The following is an 18,360-nucleotide window of genomic DNA, read 5'->3' as shown; positions in this document are numbered from 1 at the left end:
TGCTTGCCACTTTTTAGAAACCCACTATTTCAGGATGTTAGGGTCACCTCCGCCCCAGCGCCTCTGAGACTCGGGTAGAGAATGACATGGAGCAGACCCACTCAGGACAGGGACTCATGGTGCAGAGTCCTTCCTGGGTTTCTTTTTGTTTCTGGGTTTTCTCTGCTCTTGCCCCTACAGCACACCAGAAGTAACAGAGGGACAATGCTCAACAAAGAGGGGTGGAGCTTGGTGAGTGCAGGTCTCTTCTTCCACACTCCTCAGAGGCTGCCTTATAAGCATCTTGTAATGCAGGCTGGGGTGTAGCTTGATTGGTAGAGCACTTACCTAGTGGGTGTGAAGCCCTGAGCTGGTAATCCAGCGCTGCGTAAAACTGAGTGTGGTAAACCAGGCATTGGTGGCACACGCTCAGAGGCAGGAGTTTGAGGCCAGCCTGGTCTACAAGAGCTAGTTCCAGGACAGGCTACAAAACTACAGAGAAACCCTGTCTCGAAACACTAAACTGAAACAAAACAAAACAAACAAACAAAAAACCCAAGTGTGGTGGCCCATGCCTGTAACCTAGCATCCCAGAGGTAGAGTCGGGAACGGGAATTCAAGGCCATCTTTGAGTGCGCAGCTTGTTCAAAGCCAGCTTGAGCTACACAGCTCTGTCTTCAGTCAGTCTTATAAAGTACCAACCCAGAAAACCGCTCATCACAGAGAGCAGCTCAGTGAAGAGCTCTAAGCCTGTGTGACCACCAGGGGGACTGACCTGTCAGCGTCCTAGGAATTTCAGTGGAGGGAGCCCCCGTTGCCCACAGGGCCAGCCCTCCCTCCATCCCCAGTTAATCTGCAACTCTTGGGTGAAAGTGAAAGTCAGACAGTTGCTTAAGAAAGCCTCCTCCAAAAGACAGCCGAGAGCTGGGTGCTGGGAAGAACTCGGGTACAGGGCTGGGTCCAGGGTCCGCAGAGGAGGAGCTGAGGAGGCCCTGCCATGTCACAGTCTTGGGTATGTGGAATAAAAAAGAAGCTGCTGTGGCTGGTACACAGGGAGGGAGTGGCGGGGGTGGAGGGGTGGGGAGTGAGGGGTGGGAGTGGGTGGGGCTGTGGGAAAGGGGGAGCTGCCGCTCCCTGAGTGTGAGAGACCCTCCAGCTCACCACCTCACCGCTTCTTGACATGACTCTCACTCACACCAGCTCAGCTCTGAAACTGATTTCCTCAGTCTGATAAGTATCTATGCAAATAATGCAATTAAATAAGCAAATCAGACAAAGCCTGGCATGATAGTGCATGCCTATAATCACAGCAAAGCAGAGGTGAAAGCAGGAAGATTAGCTCAATGCTAGCCTGGGGTACGTGAAACCCTGCTTCAAGAAAACCGAAGCAATTTAACTAACAATTGCGTGACCATGAGCTACAGTGAAGAAACAAACATAAATGAGGAACCAGCTTTAATACACTTTAATATTGGCTTTAAATATGGAAGACTGGCTTCTACCCCCCACAGCTCAGCCCTGAGCTCAGAAGAGGGTGCAGGATCCTGAGGTCCAGTGAGCATCTCCCCCAGTCCTTCAACAGTGAGAGTAGTCAGCTCACCACAGATCACCACCTAGGGTGGCGGTGGGTGACTCCACCCAACTGCTACTTCTCCTTCTGACTGTGCATGTGACATAGGCTCAGTCTGTTACAGATGCAGAGAGACAAAGAGTTTAGACATCTTTAAAAAAAAAAAAATCCTCAGGTCAAAGTCATAGAAACAAGCCATACAACTTGGGTGGTTGCCAGGGGCTGGGGGAAGGAAGGCAAACTGTTTGATGGGAGTCCAATGTCAGTTTTATAAGTCCTGGGGACAGTTATTCAACTGTACATGCATGCACAAGTGTGCATGCATGCTTGTGCACATGCACACATAAGGTACCAAATGTACCCATGAGAGCCAGAAGAAGATCCCCTGTTACAGGTGGCTGTGAACCACCCAAAGTGGGTTCTGGGAATTGAACCTGGGTCCTTTGGAAGAGCAGCTACCAATTACTCTTACCACTGAGATCTCCAGCCCGTGCTATGCAGTTTAAAATGATAGCAAGTGTGCATTTTACCTATTTTTACAAACAAGATGTTCTTTTACAGACAAGAGTTGGGGCAGCAGCACTAACTGCTGTTGTCTGGTACAGCTGTGACAGATGTTGCTGTTGGTCCAGTTCTGCGGTCTAAAACTCCGATGCTCCCAGGGTCCATAGGACCCTGCACCTCTAAGGCACCTGCAGGCACAAAGACCCCAGTGACTTTCTCTGATCTCCAAGCCCCTGCAGTGCCCTTTGGGTAGCTGATAGATGGACGTGTGGCTGTGCTGACAGTCTAGGGCTCCACTCTAGGGCTTTTCCTAGGTTGGCCTGAGCAGTTGAGGTTCATCTTCCCTGCCTGAAGAGGATACCTTAACGTTAACTTAATGATCACCTTTCTTGCTCCTTGGCAAACTGGGCACCAGTTTGGCCTCGTTTCCCAAATGAGAATTGGACCATCTATACTAAGTTGAGTGGAGTCGTAGTCGTTATTGTAAAATCATTATGTGTCTAAGACAGCTCTGAGGGGAAAAAAAGTGATCATTTAAACTTGAACTCCAGGGCTGGAGAGATGACTCAGCAGTTGGGAACACTGGCCGCTCTTCCAGAGGACCCAGGTTCAATTCCCAGAACACACAAGGCTGCTTACAACTGTCTGTAGCTCCAATTCTAGGAGATCCAAGATGCTCATACAAATATACATGCAAGCAAAAACACACCAATGCACATCAAAACCAAACTAAACCCCTGAACTATAGGCCACAAGTCCCTCCTTTTCTGACTTTTAAGTCAGCATTTCCTGGCCAAAAGAGTGCAGAAAAAAACCGTGAAGTTCAGAAACCCTAAACCCAACTCGCTGCGGTCTACCCTTGCATTCCCTGGGAACAGCTGAATGGATACAAAAGACGGTCATGCGTTAGACTAATTTGGAGGATGTCCCTGAATTTGAGGGTGTCATTTGCTGTAAAAATTCTTTTCTACAAAGTTGTAGACTTTGAGTCTCTGTGCTGGATTTGAACTTGGGATGTCTGACTTTATACAAGTTATTTATTCTTTCCTGTTATTTTATTTTCTTGCAGGAATCACAAAGACAATGGCAAGCGGGCTCAGGACAGAAACCCCATCCTGTCTGTCAGTCGGGATTCTCTGGGGGTAAGCAGGCACATTTGTGGTCACTGTCCTTTAGTTTCTACGGTGTTTGACTTTCTAACATTATTCTGTGAGCTAGGTTAAAGTTCTTCCTCACTCTTGCTCCTGTTATTAATTTACAAGTCTTTCCAAGGTCAAGATCACCTTCGGCCAGGCCCAGACAGGTCTGCAGAAATGTTACCTTTTCCCTGGAAGTACAGACGTAAGCCTGAAGTGTGGAAGAGATCAACTTATAGCATTCACCTCCCCTCACCCTGGAAGCGGGATGGGTGTAGGGGAAGGGAGGGCCAAAAAGTGGAGAGAGCCAGCCCTCACTGTGTCTTTGCAATGATCACATCTCTGGCTTAGCATTCAGACCCAACAGGATTTACCACTGCCCAATTCCTTATTCCCTAGTGAGCAAGCACAAGTTTCCAGGTAATTGAAGGGCGGTGTTACAGGGTAGGGGCAGGGCTTGGATTGAATAAGAATGCTTCAAATTACCAGGGGTAGCTGGTTCTTCCACCACTCTGAGGCCAAGCTAACCAACTTAAGAAGTTACCTAATATCTTAGAGTCTCAGTTTGCTCCTCCTTTAAAGGAAGACCAGACAGTGTTCTTTCTAATGTGTGCATTCCGTGGTGATGGTCTTGCTAACTGGAAGGATGCCATTTCCCAAGACAAGATTGCACTAGTGTGAGATCCTTATCTATCACCATGCACAAAACTCAATGGATTAAAGACCTCAACATAAAACCAACCACACTGAATGAACCTCATAGAAGAGAAAGTGGGAAGTAGCCTTGAATGCATTGGCACAGGAGACCACTTCCTAAATATAACCTCAGTAGCACAGACACTGAGAGCAACAATTAATAAATGGGACCTCCTGAAACTGAGAAGCTTCTGTAAAGCAAAGAACATGGACAGCAAAGCGGTAGCCTACAGAATGGGAAAAATATCTTCACCAACCCCACATTTGACAGAGGGCTGATCTCTAAATTATACAAAGCCTCAAGAAACTAGATATCAAAAGACCAAATAATCTAATTAAAAAAATGGGGTACAGATCTAAACAGAGAATTCTCAACAGAGGAAGCTCAAATGGCGGAAAGACACTTAAGGAAATGTTCAACATCCTTAGTCATCAGAGAAATGCAAATCAAAACAACTCTGAGATATCATCTTACACCTGTCAGAATGGCCAAGATCAAAAACTCTGTTGACAACTTATGCTGGAGAGGTTGTGGGGTAAGGGGAACACTACTCCATTGCTGGTGGGATGCAAACTTGTATAGCCACTTTGGAAATCAGTATGGCAGTTTCTCAGAAAATTGGGACTCAACCTACTTCAGAACACAGCAATACCACTCTTGGGCATATGCCCAAAAGAGGCACACTCACACCACAAGGAAATTTCCTCAGCTATGTTCATAGCAGCATTATTCATAATAGCCAGAACCTGGAAAGAACCTAGATGTCTCTCAACTGAAGATGGATAAGGAAAATGTGGTACATTTACACAATGGAGTACTACTCAGCGGGAAAATCTTGAAATTTGCAAGAAAATGGACAGAACTAGAAAAAAAAAAAACATCCTGAAGGAGGTGGCCCAGAAAGACAAATATAACATACTCACTCATAGGTAGATAATAGAGAAAACAAAGGACAAGCAGCCTACAGGCCACAGTCCCAGAGAACCTAGGTAACTAAGAGAGACATACATGGATCTGCCAGGAAGGGGAAAAAAGACAAGAACTCCTGAGTAAATTGGGAGTATGGAGGGCAGGGGGAGGAGGGAAAGAGAGTGGGGAAAAATGTATAGCACATGCAATTAAAATGAGAAAAAAAGATTGCACTAATGTTGAAGTTTTTTAAGAAGGAGGTAATATAGGAACAAACAGACTGCACTGCCATGGTGCCCATTCGGGTAAACTCAGGGACCCTTCTGGCGCTCTCAGGCATGGTGGCCTGTGTCCGACCATCCAAACAGAATCAGGGCTCCAGGGTAGTGAGCTAAGAGCCAACTTCCTTTTCAAAAGAGCAGAGGTGAGTGTGTGGGGCTTCTAAAAACTTCCTTTCTCTTAGGCTGGAGAGATGGCTTAGTGGTTAAGAGCACTCACTGCTCTTCCAGAGGTCCTGAGTTCAATTCCCACCAACCACATGGTGGCTCACAACCATCTGTAATGAGATCTGGTGCCCTCTTCTGGCATGCGGGCATACGTGGAGGCAGAATGTTGTATACATAATAAATAAATAAATAAATCTTTAAAAAAAAAACCTTCCTCTTTCTTCCTTTCCACCCCAGTGGACTTGTGTGATGAGCTGGTGAGCTGGAACTGGGCCAGGGCTGAGTATGGGAACAAGGGCTCTTAGGGAAGGATGCACACGGAAGGTAACAGCCGCCATGCAGCAGGGACACAAGGCCTGATGCCTTCCAGGGCTGAGTACAGGAATGAGAGCTCTTAGGGAAGGACGCACACGGAAGGTAACAGCCGCCATGCAGCAGGGACACAAGGCCTGAGGCCTTCCAGGGCTGGCTGTAATTCGGTTTTTTACTTTGATGCTTGACAAGTTCTCTTATTTTTATCTAGTATTGCAATTGAAGGCCAACAGCACTGAACTAGAACCTGGAGTTATTTTAAATTCTGAGTCTTACAGCGGGGCGGGGACATAGTTGAAGGAGCTCCCACACTGGTTTATGATCAGATCTCTACGAAGAGACCCCATAGATGATGCTTGGGCTTCTCAGCACTCCATGGTCCTGCTGGTTGATGAGACTAGACAGGAGCTATGCACAGAAGCCTACTCCTAGCACGGAAGCCAGGACCCACTCTGGAAGACAGTAATGGTCGGAGGGTGAAGAACCTACGCTGGGAGGTCACATCCACAGTTCTTTAACTGGCCATGTAAGCGCTACTTGGGGCTTCAGCATCCTCCTGGTGCTGCTGGATCGTTATGTGTTCGAATCTGGAAAGCTGACAGGAAGTGCTTTCTCTGAAGACGACAACAGGGGTGAACGGACTTCCTAGCTGAGGGGACACCAGCCTGGAAGGGAAACGCGGATTCTGGCTAAGTGCTTATGGCCACCAGGGAGACTGCTGTTCAGAGTGTACAGGACACACCCACTCATGCAGGTGGAAAACCTAGCTACTCACTCTGATGGGAATATGAGCCCAAGCCACAAATTGGACAAATGAAGTTCACTTGCATCTTATTGAACCATTCCCAATGGCCAGGAAGTGCAGCCTTTGAGAATTACCTAATACAGAAGCAGGATTAGGGAAACTCTCCTTGCATTAGAGATTGCTGACCAGCAGGATCTGGAACATCGCAGAGAGCACGTCCATTCTTGCAGGCCTCGGTCACAAAGCACCCATTTATCTCTTTACAGAGGATTATATGTACAATGATGTGTGCCCAGTCACCATTAACCCATGCTTGACTACAAAAGCAACTTATATTTCTGTGGTCCCACCTGTCTTTCCAGAAGGTTCTGTTCCAACTGTTCCCACCCCATGCAGCCATGAATCACGGACCCTCTGGGACTCTGCTCTCACCCTTTGTATCTGTGTCCCAACACACACACACACACACACACACACACACACACACACACACACACTCAAGAGGCAGCATCTTCTGACCCACAGTGATGCTCGGATCTGATAGCTTCCAAAGCCTCCCCTGGAAGTATCACTGACTTCCTGACCCATCTGCCAGGTCAGACTGATCCTGGCACAAGCTAAGCTTTTGTATTTCGCGTGAGGATCCCCATTGTTTCCTCTGCTATGCCACTGCTTTTTCAAAGAGCTCACTGATCTGACCTGTGGAGCCACTTCTTGTCAAATCCTACCCCTTCCCAAGGCAGGACCTCCCGACCTGGGCTGTGCCCTGGTAGTGCTGACTAGCTCCAGGCCTCTCCCTTCAGGTAGCTGTCATCCTTTGCAGACTTAAGCACCTTTGCCAGATGCCTCAGCTGAGCTGACCCTAAGTATGCAGGGAACATTTATGGACGTGTTATGCTCTTTCCTTTCTTCTGGGCTAAGACTATTCCTTCATTCCAAATGACAATAGCTCCTAGGTTCTCTCTGACAAGAAACAAAATATCCCTTGTCCAAAGGACAACAACAAAAGTCTTCCAAGTCAGCAGCAGGTGGGATAACAAGAACACAGGCTTTGACAGTTGGGACAAACCCTCACTGTTACCATGTGGCCTCAGGCTGCTGCTCACCTGTGACTGAGCTGAACAGTAGAGATGGGTAAGTTACCCATCAGGCTGACGTGGACTAGAATGTCTGCCCTAGGTCTGGCAGAAGGGAGGACAGATAAATGTCCTCACCCCATCAGGCCACATGCTGACCCTCCTGCCTGTGTGAATTCTGCTGAGCGGGACATGTCTCCTGGCATGAAGTAACCAGCACATCTACCTGGCACTACACTGTCTTTTATTCTTATTATCCTGTGTGATGCCTGGTGAGGAATCTATAGAATGACTGCACCTTTGCTATGGATTTAAAGAATGTTTCATATTTAAACCTTACACTGTTGAACATTATCTTACTTTTATTTCTGTTGTGTTCAAAAGCAACACAGAAGAGGAAAGGCGTTCACTTGGCTTACAACTCCGGACTACAGTCCATTACTATGAAGGAAGTCAAGACCAGAACCTAAAGCATCGTGGACCCATAACCAATCTCTTCTAACTTTAGGTTTTATCTACAAAATGAATTGGTACTATGTACACATACACATCTCTATGTGTGCACAGAGATGCACAGAGATGCTGAGAAGTTATAAGAACACTGGAGATGGGGGAGTAGCTCAGTGGGACTTGCCTAGTGTACGTGGAGCTTTGGGTTCCATCCCCAGTGCTGCAAACAAGAATAAATTAAAGATAATGGATGGACAGCAAACACTGAAAAGATCTCAATAAACGTCCCTTGTTTTAAATATATTGCATTTATCTAAAGATTATAAACACACACACTGTCTTTGGTTTTTAGATAAAGCTCAGTAACATTCCAGAGCTCCAGTCTCATCCCATTAACCAAGACCGCAGCCTAGCACTGGGCCTGCTCAGTTGGTGGGACAGAGATGGAGTCGCCACCTCAGGGGAAGCTAATGGCACATTATACAGCATTAGAGCCATGAAGGAAGTGGCCACTGGAAAAGTGGCTCCTGACCTGCTGTGGCCAGGGCTGGAGCAGGGAAGGCTGGCCTAAGCCAAGGCAGACGCAAGAACGGGGGTGAGGCTTCCTACTGCCCCACTTGGTGAACTCTGGAAGAAGGGGAGTGTGAAGGCTTGCCCATCCCACAGAGGATTCTCTATTCAGCTGTCTGGGCACCCTTACCAATACAGTGGACATTCTAAAGCTATCTTCCCGTATCACATTGCATTTTCTCCATTGACACTTTTGGGGTAACTGGGGCTACTGGTCTTGAGGCACAGGATGTTAGCTACTAGAGACCAACTAGTTACCATTAACCCACAGTGTTCCCACAGCAATGCAAGAACATAAAGTTTGTCAGCTGTTTCTGATCTGAGAGTCAACCCAGCAGAAAGAGGAAGGAAGTAGAATATGGGTATGGTTAAATTTAGTAAAGACTTTATTCAGGAGTTATCAGGGCCTAATTTAGATGACATGGAGAATAGTAAAAATTGTGAAGAAATAACTTGCCAATTGGTACACACCTTTAGTCCCAGCACCTATGAGGCAGAGGCAGGTGGGTCCCTGGGAGTTCAATGCCAGCCTGGTCTACAGAGTGAGTTTCTGGACAGCCAAGGCTACACAGAGAAACCCTGACTCAAAAAAACAAATGAAAACTAACTCAGTAATTCACAGAGAAAACCATTTCATCTCAATCTTTTATGCTTACAGAACTTTCCCAAGGGAGACATGAACAAATGTCTGTTGATGACAGTTTGGGTACCAAAGGCAGATCGAAGAAATGGTTTTACCTGAGTCTAGCTTAGTAAACCAGTGAGTTTATTTGGGTTACTTAATTAGCAGCTCAAAGGCAGTTGCATCAATGAAATGCCCAGCCTGGGTGACAAAGTCACAAAATCCACATGGAATCTTTGGTGATCCCTGCAGGACTCACGGACAGCTCCTCCCTGCAGGACTCACGGACAGTTCCTCCAGAAAGTGCTTACTGCGTATAGATCCTTGAGGAGGGCTTCACAATGGAGGAGTCTATCAGCTTCCTGAGCCTTATAAGCCTCCTTTTTCCCCTCAGGAATAAACATTTGAATCAAGAAGAAAGTCACACAATGTTACATGAGCTCAAGTCAAGCCTTTAACAAAATTTTAAAGTTCTCCAACTTCTAGTGCTATAGCATACAGTTAGTGAAATACAAAAATGGAATGAATATTAACATACTGTGATTAACAGTTTGGTTTATTAGTTGTTTTAATAAAGTAAAACTCTATAGTGAAAAATAACACAATAGGCTTTTATGATACGCTTACAGTATGACAGACGCAGGTGGACACACCTTAGTAACAGTTGTACAACGCATGAGCACAGGCGAGCGAGCACAGGAGCCGGGCTGTCTGAAGGCTGAGCAGCCTCTGATACCAGAGATCCTAGTTTTAAAGTATGCCAGTGCAGCTTCTGAGGATCACTCATCTTAAGCTAACAAGATAAAAATTCCACTTTATCAGCTATTATGAAGCTTTGGAGAGGAATTCCTTTGGCTGTGATATTTAGTCCTGAATCTCATTCCCTTTTAGAGGCCTCTTCATCCGTGAGTAGGGACTTATTGTGTCGTCCGTCACAAAATCATACAGTACTTTGATCCAGGAGTTGTACTGGGGGAGTTTATCGTAGTACTCAGATGCTATTTTCCTTACCTAGAAGTGAAAAACACAGCAAGGTGAAGGCCTCGAGATGACAGACAGGGGGACAAACACCAACTCAGCCAGAGGGCACCGCCTTGCTCATGGTCCTCCCAGACTCCCTGCCGTTGTTTGTGAGACTGAGAATGCACTGATGGTCATCATTAACATAAGAAGTCGATGCACTGTAGACATTATAAAGACATAAAGCTAAAAAACTGAAATCCTGAATGCAAGAATTAAACCTTGGAATCTGACAGGTGTCTGATGCACACACTGACACATGATGGCTGTGATTCTTACAAAACTGTGAACAAACTGAAAAAAAAAATGCATGCTTAAAAATTGCTTTGGTCAGGTGTGGTGGTACACTCCTTTAATCTCAGCACTCAGGAGGCAGGCAGATCTCTGTGGGTTCAAGGCCAGCCTGGTCTAGAGTGAGTTCCAGGACAGAGCTGTTATACAGAGGAACCCAGTCTTGGGGAAAAAAAAAGAAAAAGAAAAAAGTTTATGTTGGAGCTAGAAAGATGGCTCAGTGGCTTAGAGTGCTGGCTGCTCTTCCACGAGGCTGTGTAGGGTTCCCAGCACCCACATGGTGGCTCACAACTGCCTGTAATTTCAGTTCCAGAGGCTCCAACACTCCCTCTTGGCCTTTGAGGGCAACAGACATGCACACAGTACACATACATGCTTGCAAACATACATACACGAAAAATAAGAATTACAATCAAAAATGCTTGTGAACTGCAGAACTCATTAAAAATATGTAAAAACCCTTTAAAAGTTAAAATACTAAACATACTGTCAGGTGATGAATGACAGGGAGTTATTGAATAAACAAGTTCTCAAAGACAGACATCGTAGCAAGAACAGGAAAGGCAGGGCTTTCAAACTCTAGGGCTGTTTATCATGTATTAACAAAGAATAAGGATACCAAGGAAGAGCAGGAAGTGAGTGTGCCAAGTACTGTTTCAGTTGCTTAAGGGTGGACTGACTCTTCTCCTTAAATCGCGATCCTTTTTAAAAAATATGAATTCCCTCATCACAGAAGAGGGAAGATGGGCCACAAAAACTGCCTGCCAGCACACCAGCAGCATGGCACCGAGGGGCGGGGACAAACGCCACCTGCGCTGTCTGCACAGACTTGGTGCTGCTTTCTTGCCAACTGAAAAGCCAAGAGGACAACACGGAAAACCTCATGTGCTCTTTACCTGTCTCCCAGCTAGCCCTTTGGCACACTTACCTCACATGTGTACCATGTAGGTAACAGAAGCACACTTCTGCTTTCTTCCTTTATGCCAACTCCAAATACTGCAACACTCATTTCCAAAGGAACTTGTCCTACAAAACCCTATCACCCTTATACCTGGGAAATCTAACCTTGACGTATATTTTTTACAGTATGGATTACCCACTGAGCCAGTATTTAGTCTTCCTTAACCAGATCCAAAGAAATAATCACATGCTACAATTGGTTGTCCTGTTGTATGCAACTTTTCAACAGTGTTTCAAACTTTGAGTGGGTAAGTATGACATCATGAAGTATTCGTTAGGATTCCCTTATATATAGCATGGCTTTGCTTTAAAAAGTAAAGAAAAACTAGTTTTCATATATGTTACCATCTTTTTTAGAATTATGGCAAGTTTTTCTCCCCCCCCCCCAAACAAAACAGGCTACTCACTTTGCTTTTGCTTTCTGTTTTTTTGAGACACGGCTTCTCTGTGTAACCGCCCTAGCTGTCCTAACTTGCTCTATAGACCAGGCTGGCTTCAAATTCATGGAGATGGTCATGCCTCTGCCTCCCCACTGTTGGGCTACTCGCTTTGAAGATGAAAAGGCTGGTGAGAAGGCTCAACAAGAAAACCACTGAAGTTAGGAGAGCCACTGGTTGTGGGAAAGATGGAAAGAATGAAGGCTACAGTGTCCTTTGTTTACCCCACACACAATACACTAAGGTCGGTCTACTGTCCAGAGGCCCTGCAGGGAAGGGTAACAGCATGGGCACTGATGCTGTCCGCTCCACAGATCAGCTGTGCAGGTCACCTCACCCATGTCACATAAGCAACACGCAGATGAGTTATGCAGGTCACCTCACCTTTGTGTGTTACAAAAGCAACACATCTTAGCCAAGTACAACAGCTTAACAGTGCTAAGTGTTCCGTGAAGGGATGCTTCCTGTACAGGACCTGTGTGCTAGTTTACCAGGTAAGAGGTTTGCACATTCCCCAACACTTCTGAACTCTAAGCATGACCACTAAGTCTAAGGACCCAGACAGATCTGAATCTCAGTCAAGTTAGGCTGGCAGACGAAGGATATATGTTCTCCCTTTTTTCAATCTGACAAAACAGATTAGACACCTTCTAAAATAAGCCAAGCACCAAGTCCTTCACTTACCAGGGGCAGGTTTTTTCCAGGAACGTTGGGGAAGTCATGGTGTTCATTATGATAGCCCACATTGAAGGTCAGCAGATTCAGAGGCCCATAATACGAGTATGTTTCGTGTCCCTTTAAGAACATGTAATGTTCAGCTATAAAATGCCCAGAAATTGGGTGCAAACCTAAGCCAAGCAGGGAGGCTGCCAACATGTAGACTAGAGATTTAATTCCAAAAACATAGTAAACTATAATGTCAAAAATGATCTGGGTCACGGTATTGATGATTTCCAGATAAGTAATTGGTTTGGGATTGATGAATAGGGGTCTAAAAGCATAAAAGAGAGGCTGAAGGACAACCCAGACAAGCTTCCTGAAGGTGGTGCAGAAGAACCAGCCCTCAAAATCGGTAGGAATATCCACATCGATGCCATCAGCTCCGAGGTATCGATGATGATCCATGTGGTATCTCTTAAATGAAACCGAATATGGAATTCCAATAGGGAGGTTAGCAAATATTCCAAACCAGCGGTTCCATACCGCCTTGTGGTGGCCGAAGGGGAAATTGTGGGAAATCTCATGGATAGCCAGAGTCATTGAGTGGTTAAGGCAGCTGCCAAAAACATAGGACCAAAATATGACCCATTTCCAGTCCAAGTCTTTCACCAAGTAAAGTGAGATCAGCTGGACGAGAAGCATCGCGGTTATGATCCAGATCAGATTGGGGTCAGGTTTCATCAAGGATTTTATCTCTGGATACTTTGCTGTAAGAAAAAAATAGAGAAAATCAGGAACAAAGAAAAGCACAAAACAGTTCGACAACTTTAAGTAATGCAATTTGATTTTTCCCTTTTCTAAATCATAATACTCCCCCCTTATAGACTTTACAAAATACCCATTTCTTAAAGGGAAGGACTATATTCTGGTAGTAGTCACAAAATAGCATGATACAACAATTTATGCAAGAAAAATTAAACAATCTGGACATTCCACATACTTTTGTATTAAAATAATCACATCTATGTTTAGACAAATAGGCACGTTTTCTTTTAATATATTTTTCTTATTTTATCTGTGTGTTCTGCCTGCATGTATGTCTATGGGTCATGTCAGCTCTGTCTACTGAGGTCAGGAGGGTATCGAATCCCCCTGACTAGTTACAGTGGGAGCAACTACGGAGCACTGGAACTGAACTGTGTCCTCTCAAGAGCAACAAGTGCTCTTAACCACTGAGCATCTCTCTGACCCAAGCCCTGGCATATTTGTCTTATATAAATGGTTAAATTAGCACAACCGACACAAGAAAGAACATAACACTTATTTTTATAGGACCTACAAATCTTAAAACTCATTATCATGGTTCTCTCAGACCAATCAACTTCCTTCAAGTAAGTCTATTCTGAATTTTCACAAAACTTTAAAAGCAACTGGGTACAGCGGCACACACCTAAAATCCCAGCATTCAGGAGGCTGAGGTGGTTAGTAAACTCCAGGCCAGTCTGTACTACACAGTAAGATCATGTCTCTTAGGACAGGGAACAAAGCAAAACAAACTCCCCAGACCCATATATAAGGGCCTCATATCTTCAGCAGGAATGCACAATGCTGAAACACGTGCTTACCAACATGAGAATAGTCAAGCCAGACCAAAGCCACACACCAAAGCCCCTAACCTGAGATGGATCATAGGTCTGTCTAACTAACAAAACTGTAGCACTCAAGAAAAAAGGAAAAATATATTGAAGCTGCATTAAAATCTTTTTTGTATATAACAATCTGTCAAAAAGCAGGTAACAATCTGACAGGCACACTTGCAATCGCCTACTTCATAAAAGAATCATATTCAGAATATATGAGAGCTTAAAACTATTTCAACTAATAATCCACCTTTTTCTTTTTCTTTTTTGTTTTTGCTTTTCGAGACAGGGTTTCCCTGTGTAACAGTCATAGCTGTCCTGGAACTAGCTAGCTCTTGTAGAACAGGCTGGCCTAGAACTCACAAGGATTCACCTGCCTCTGCCTCCCGAGTGCTGGGATTAAAGGCGTGCGCCACCACCGCCCAGCAATAATCCATCTTTTCAAAGGCAAAAAAACCCAAAAAACAAAAAACAATAAAAGACAGAAACAGCTCCTCCCCCAAAAACCACATGAAAGATATTTGACATCATTAGGAAAATATGGAGACCATAAAACCACTGTAATTTAAAGACAGCTGTAGCTCAATGGTAGAGCATTTGGGTTGCATGTCTGAGGTCCTGGATTAAAATTCCAGTAGAAGGGAGGGCTGGGGCCAGGAGGAGAGTTTAGTGGGTAACCCTGAATTCACACGAAAGCACGGGGTGGCGGTGCACATCTGTAATGCTGGCAGCACTGAGCAGGGAACTTGCTGAGACAGGAGACGGCTCCAGAAGCCAGGACGCTCTTGGGCCAGCTGGCTTGGAATGCCTAACATAGACGCAGGACAAAAGAGATCCTGCCTCAAAGCAAGGTGGAAGGAGAGAGCCGACTCCTGACCTCCACAATGCACACTATGACATGTGTGTGACGTGCACAATTGGGGGCTCCCCCACATGCCTGTACACAAAAAGACAGGTGATAACTAGGCTGTAAAGAAACCAGAAGCCTTTTTTTTTTTTTTTTTTGGTTTTTTGAGACAGGGTTTCTCTGTAGCTTTGAAACTAGCTCTTGTAGACCAGGTTGGCCTTGAATTCACAGAGCTCACCTGTCTCTACATTCCGATTTGCTGGGACTAAAAGTGTGTGCCACCACTGCCCGGCAAAACCAGAATCTTCAAACATTGCTGATGTAAGTGTAAAATGGTGGGCAAGAGAGATGGCACAGTGGTTAAGAGAACTGACCCCTCTTCAAGGGGACCCAGGTTCAATTCCCAGCACCCACACGGCGGCTCACAATTGTCCGTAACTCCAGGATCCACCGTCTTCACACAGACATGCATACAGGTAAAATGCTAATAAAATAAAAAGAAATAAATTTTTAAAAATGTAAAATGGTTTAGACTGTTTGGCATCTGGCCAAAATGCTAAACAAAGCACTGCCAAGGATCTCCAAATGAAAAGCACCCATATCGTGCACAGGAATGTTCAAAGGCACATTGTTAACTTGGAGGAGGACACAGCTCAGCCGTCTATCTGGTACCTACTAAGTAAAATGTGGGAGCACCATACGAAAGAATATTACAGGCTTGGTCCCCAGTTGATGCATTTAATCCGACCCAATCGACAGACTAATCTCCCAAAGAATTCACAAAATGATGGCATGTAGGGAGGGGAGTTGGTCACTGGAGGCATGCCACAGAGGACCCGCTTCCACTGCTCTCTTTCTGCTTCCTGGCTGGCAGGCTGGGGAGTCAGCTTTTTTCCTTCAAAACCCCTCCACCATGATTTTACCACCCACCCACCCACCCAAAAGCAAGGGCAGCTGTGGCCACCGATTGATGGAAGCATTCAGCCAAAATAAGTTCTTCTTTCCTGGGGCGCTCAGGTATTTTTCACAGCAGAGAGGCAATGACTAGAAAAATCTAAGAACCCAAGGTGATTGACAGCATGGCCAGGGAAATTTCTTCACCTTTCCAACCCAGTCACTCCATTCACGCTCTCCATCAGAAGAAGCCTGGGCTGCAGCACAGTGGTGGAGGCCTACTAGCACCAGGAATCCCGGAGTTTGCGTTTCAGGACTAGGGGGAAAAATCTATTTTGAACGGCAACTATTCAGTCTTATTCGTGACACATGACATTTCTAAGTTTAGCTACACTTCTGCTGCAGAAATCAGGGCCTCATCCCGCCAATGGGCGAAGATTTTTAAAATGGCGGGTATGAGACAATTCTTCAGATTCAATGGCCTTTCATTGATTTCCTCAATTTTTAAAGAAACAGCAAAAGTTAAAACAAAATAAAACAAAAAATCTTGAAATCTCTATCTAGCACCAGAAGGAAAAAAAGCGTACAGTTTTCGCCTGCAATCTAACCCGGACTGGAATCGTCTTCACATTACCTATTTTTTTTTTAAATGCCGGCCAGATGAAGTACTGAAAACGAAGAATTAATTGAATAATATATGCAAAGCTCTCAACCCAACAGTTTACCATTACCCTTAAGAGCAGTGATAATGACTTTTCTATCCCAGGCGGAAACCCCCAAAAGTCTCCACACTTAGGCCTAGCCTGTCCTCAAGCCCGGGAGGCTAAGCCTCGCGCCTTTCCTAATCCAGCCAGTCCCGCCGATGACTGGGATAAGGAAGAACGCACCGGAGGAGCCGTCCAGTCTAGGAAGCCTCGGGCTACCGGTAGCTGGTCCCCCCCCCCCCGCTAGGCCTGCGGTGGACTGGACCACGTGATCAAGGATCCCGGGGCCCGGGGATGCCCCAGGACCACGCCCTGAGCCTAGCGAGCGGTCCGGCTCTAGCCCACTCTCCCCGGGGGACGGAGGGAGCGGCGCTCGGTCGTCGGGGCAGGAGGGGGCGAGCTCGGGTCGCCCTACCGGGGGCCGCCATCGCCTGATCACCGAGGGGCCAGCGGCGCGCAGGGACGCGTAGGCCCCCATCCCCCGGGCCTTGGGCCTGCCCGGAGTCCGCCCCGCGCCCCGCGGCCGCCGGCCCTCCGGCGCGGGCGGCCGAACAGCGGAGAGGCTGGAAGGAGCCCCGGAGGCCGCGCGCGGAAGGCCGCGCAGGGCCCGCACACGGCCGCGCGCACATAACGGGGCGCCGGTCCTCACCCAGGATCTCCCGGCGCCGGTCGGTGTGCGGCTGGTCCGTATAGACCCACTCGAACTCCTCTCGGGACACGCGACTCCCCATGGCGGCGGCTCGCGGACCCGTTCAGCCTCACTCGCTCGCGTCCGTGCACTGCTGAAGCGGCGGCGGCAGCAGCTGGTTTCCCAACTCCAGTCGGTCAGCCGCGGGGACGCGGGCGGGGGCGGAGCCTCAGACCACGCCCATGGTGACCACGCCCCACCCGGCGGCCTGCGAACCGCAGCCGGGTGATGGATAGGCGGGGCCTGAATTGAAGGCCAAGAACTTTTCCTGCCAGGAAGCCTGGGAAAAGGTGAAAAGGGAAGGAAAAGTCTCCGGCCGGATAAGGCTGCCGCTTCAGCGCCTCCGTGCGAGGAGCACGGCGGGGACGGCTACCTCTCCACGAGTCCAGAAGATCACCGGCCTGATTAAATGGCAATGGGCCCAAGTTTCGTTTAATTTTTAATAGCATATTATCCGTTGAGCCATGACTGGTTGCCTTCTGGAACTAAAACCTCTGGAAAAAATAAAAACTTTGCTGATTGCTCTTCTCTCTCTCACTCTCTCTTTCCCCTCCCCCGATGTTTGCTGTGTCTACTTTGTCTTTATTTGTTGAAGCCTAGGCTGTTCCTCAACTGGTGGTCCTGCCCTTGCCTCCCAGTGGAATTTTAAGCTTGTCTCACCATGGTATCCAGAAAATGAAAGGGAGACATGAGGTGGAGTTTGTGGCTTTAATGAATCTCTTGGTTGCTTAATCATATGTGTAACAGAGTGATCATCCAAAACTTCCTGCGCTGGGACTGATTTCAAAATGCGTTACCCTTTCTTCTCTAAGGAACTTTAGAGATTGGAGATGTAGCACAGTGCTGGACCACAGGCCAAGTAAGTAGATAGGCTAGAGCCAGGCAGTAACAGGAACTGCTAATTAAGACTACAAAAATCGGGCTGGAGAGATGGCTCAGCGGTTAAGAGCACTGGTTGCTCTTCCAAAGGTCCTGAGTTCAATTCCCAGCAACCACATGGTGGCTCTCAACCATCTGTAATGAGATCTGATGCCCTCTTCATATTACACTGTATATGTAATAAATAAATAAATCTCAAAAAGAAAAGACTACAAAAACCAAGCTGGACAGTGGTGGCACATTTAATCCCAGCACCCCCAGGCAGAGGCAGGCGGATCTCTCCGTGAGTTCCCTGGTCTGCAAAGTGAGTTTCAGGACTGTTAC

At 46.6% G+C, this 18,360-nt stretch overlaps 1 protein-coding gene and 1 long non-coding RNA gene across 2 annotated transcripts; one reads left to right on the top strand and one right to left on the bottom strand.

Annotated features, from left to right (window-relative positions):
• The first annotated feature begins 883 nt into the window (after window positions 1-883).
• Window positions 884-8,123, top strand: LOC125403876 (uncharacterized). Its single transcript, XR_007233099.3, has 3 exons — window positions 884-991; window positions 3,123-3,195; window positions 7,759-8,123. It is a non-coding gene; the product is annotated as an uncharacterized LOC125403876 (long non-coding RNA).
• Window positions 8,124-9,554: 1,431 nt separating this feature from the next.
• Window positions 9,555-17,284, bottom strand: Degs1 (delta 4-desaturase, sphingolipid 1). The gene is made up of 3 exons (XM_048439548.3): window positions 17,119-17,284; window positions 12,409-13,151; window positions 9,555-10,027 (listed from the first exon to the last, which is right to left on the bottom strand). Exons 1-3 carry the CDS (start codon window positions 17,198-17,200, stop codon window positions 9,881-9,883), a joined length of 972 nt encoding a protein of 323 aa, XP_048295505.1. The 5' UTR covers window positions 17,201-17,284; the 3' UTR covers window positions 9,555-9,880.
• Window positions 17,285-18,360: the final 1,076 nt, after the last annotated feature.

This window comes from Myodes glareolus, chromosome 5 (genome assembly GCF_982192425.1).
Source record: "Myodes glareolus chromosome 5, mMyoGla1.1, whole genome shotgun sequence".
In the NCBI taxonomy this organism is placed as follows: Eukaryota; Metazoa; Chordata; class Mammalia; order Rodentia; family Cricetidae; genus Myodes; species Myodes glareolus.
This window is presented reverse-complemented; position numbering and strand designations above follow the sequence as displayed.

Bases quoted from the DNA above. Each gene is read 5' to 3' on its own strand.
- Degs1 (XM_048439548.3), bottom strand. From the start codon at position 17,200: ATGGGGAGTCGCGTGTCCCGAGAGGAGTTCGAGTGGGTCTATACGGAC. The intron at 13,152-17,118 runs GTGAGGACCGGC...TTTTTCTTACAG, and splicing joins CCGGCGCCGGGAGATCCTGG to CAAAGTATCCAGAGATAAAA. The intron at 10,028-12,408 runs GTAAGTGAAGGA...TTTCACTTCTAG, and splicing joins CTGGAAAAAACCTGCCCCTG to GTAAGGAAAATAGCATCTGA.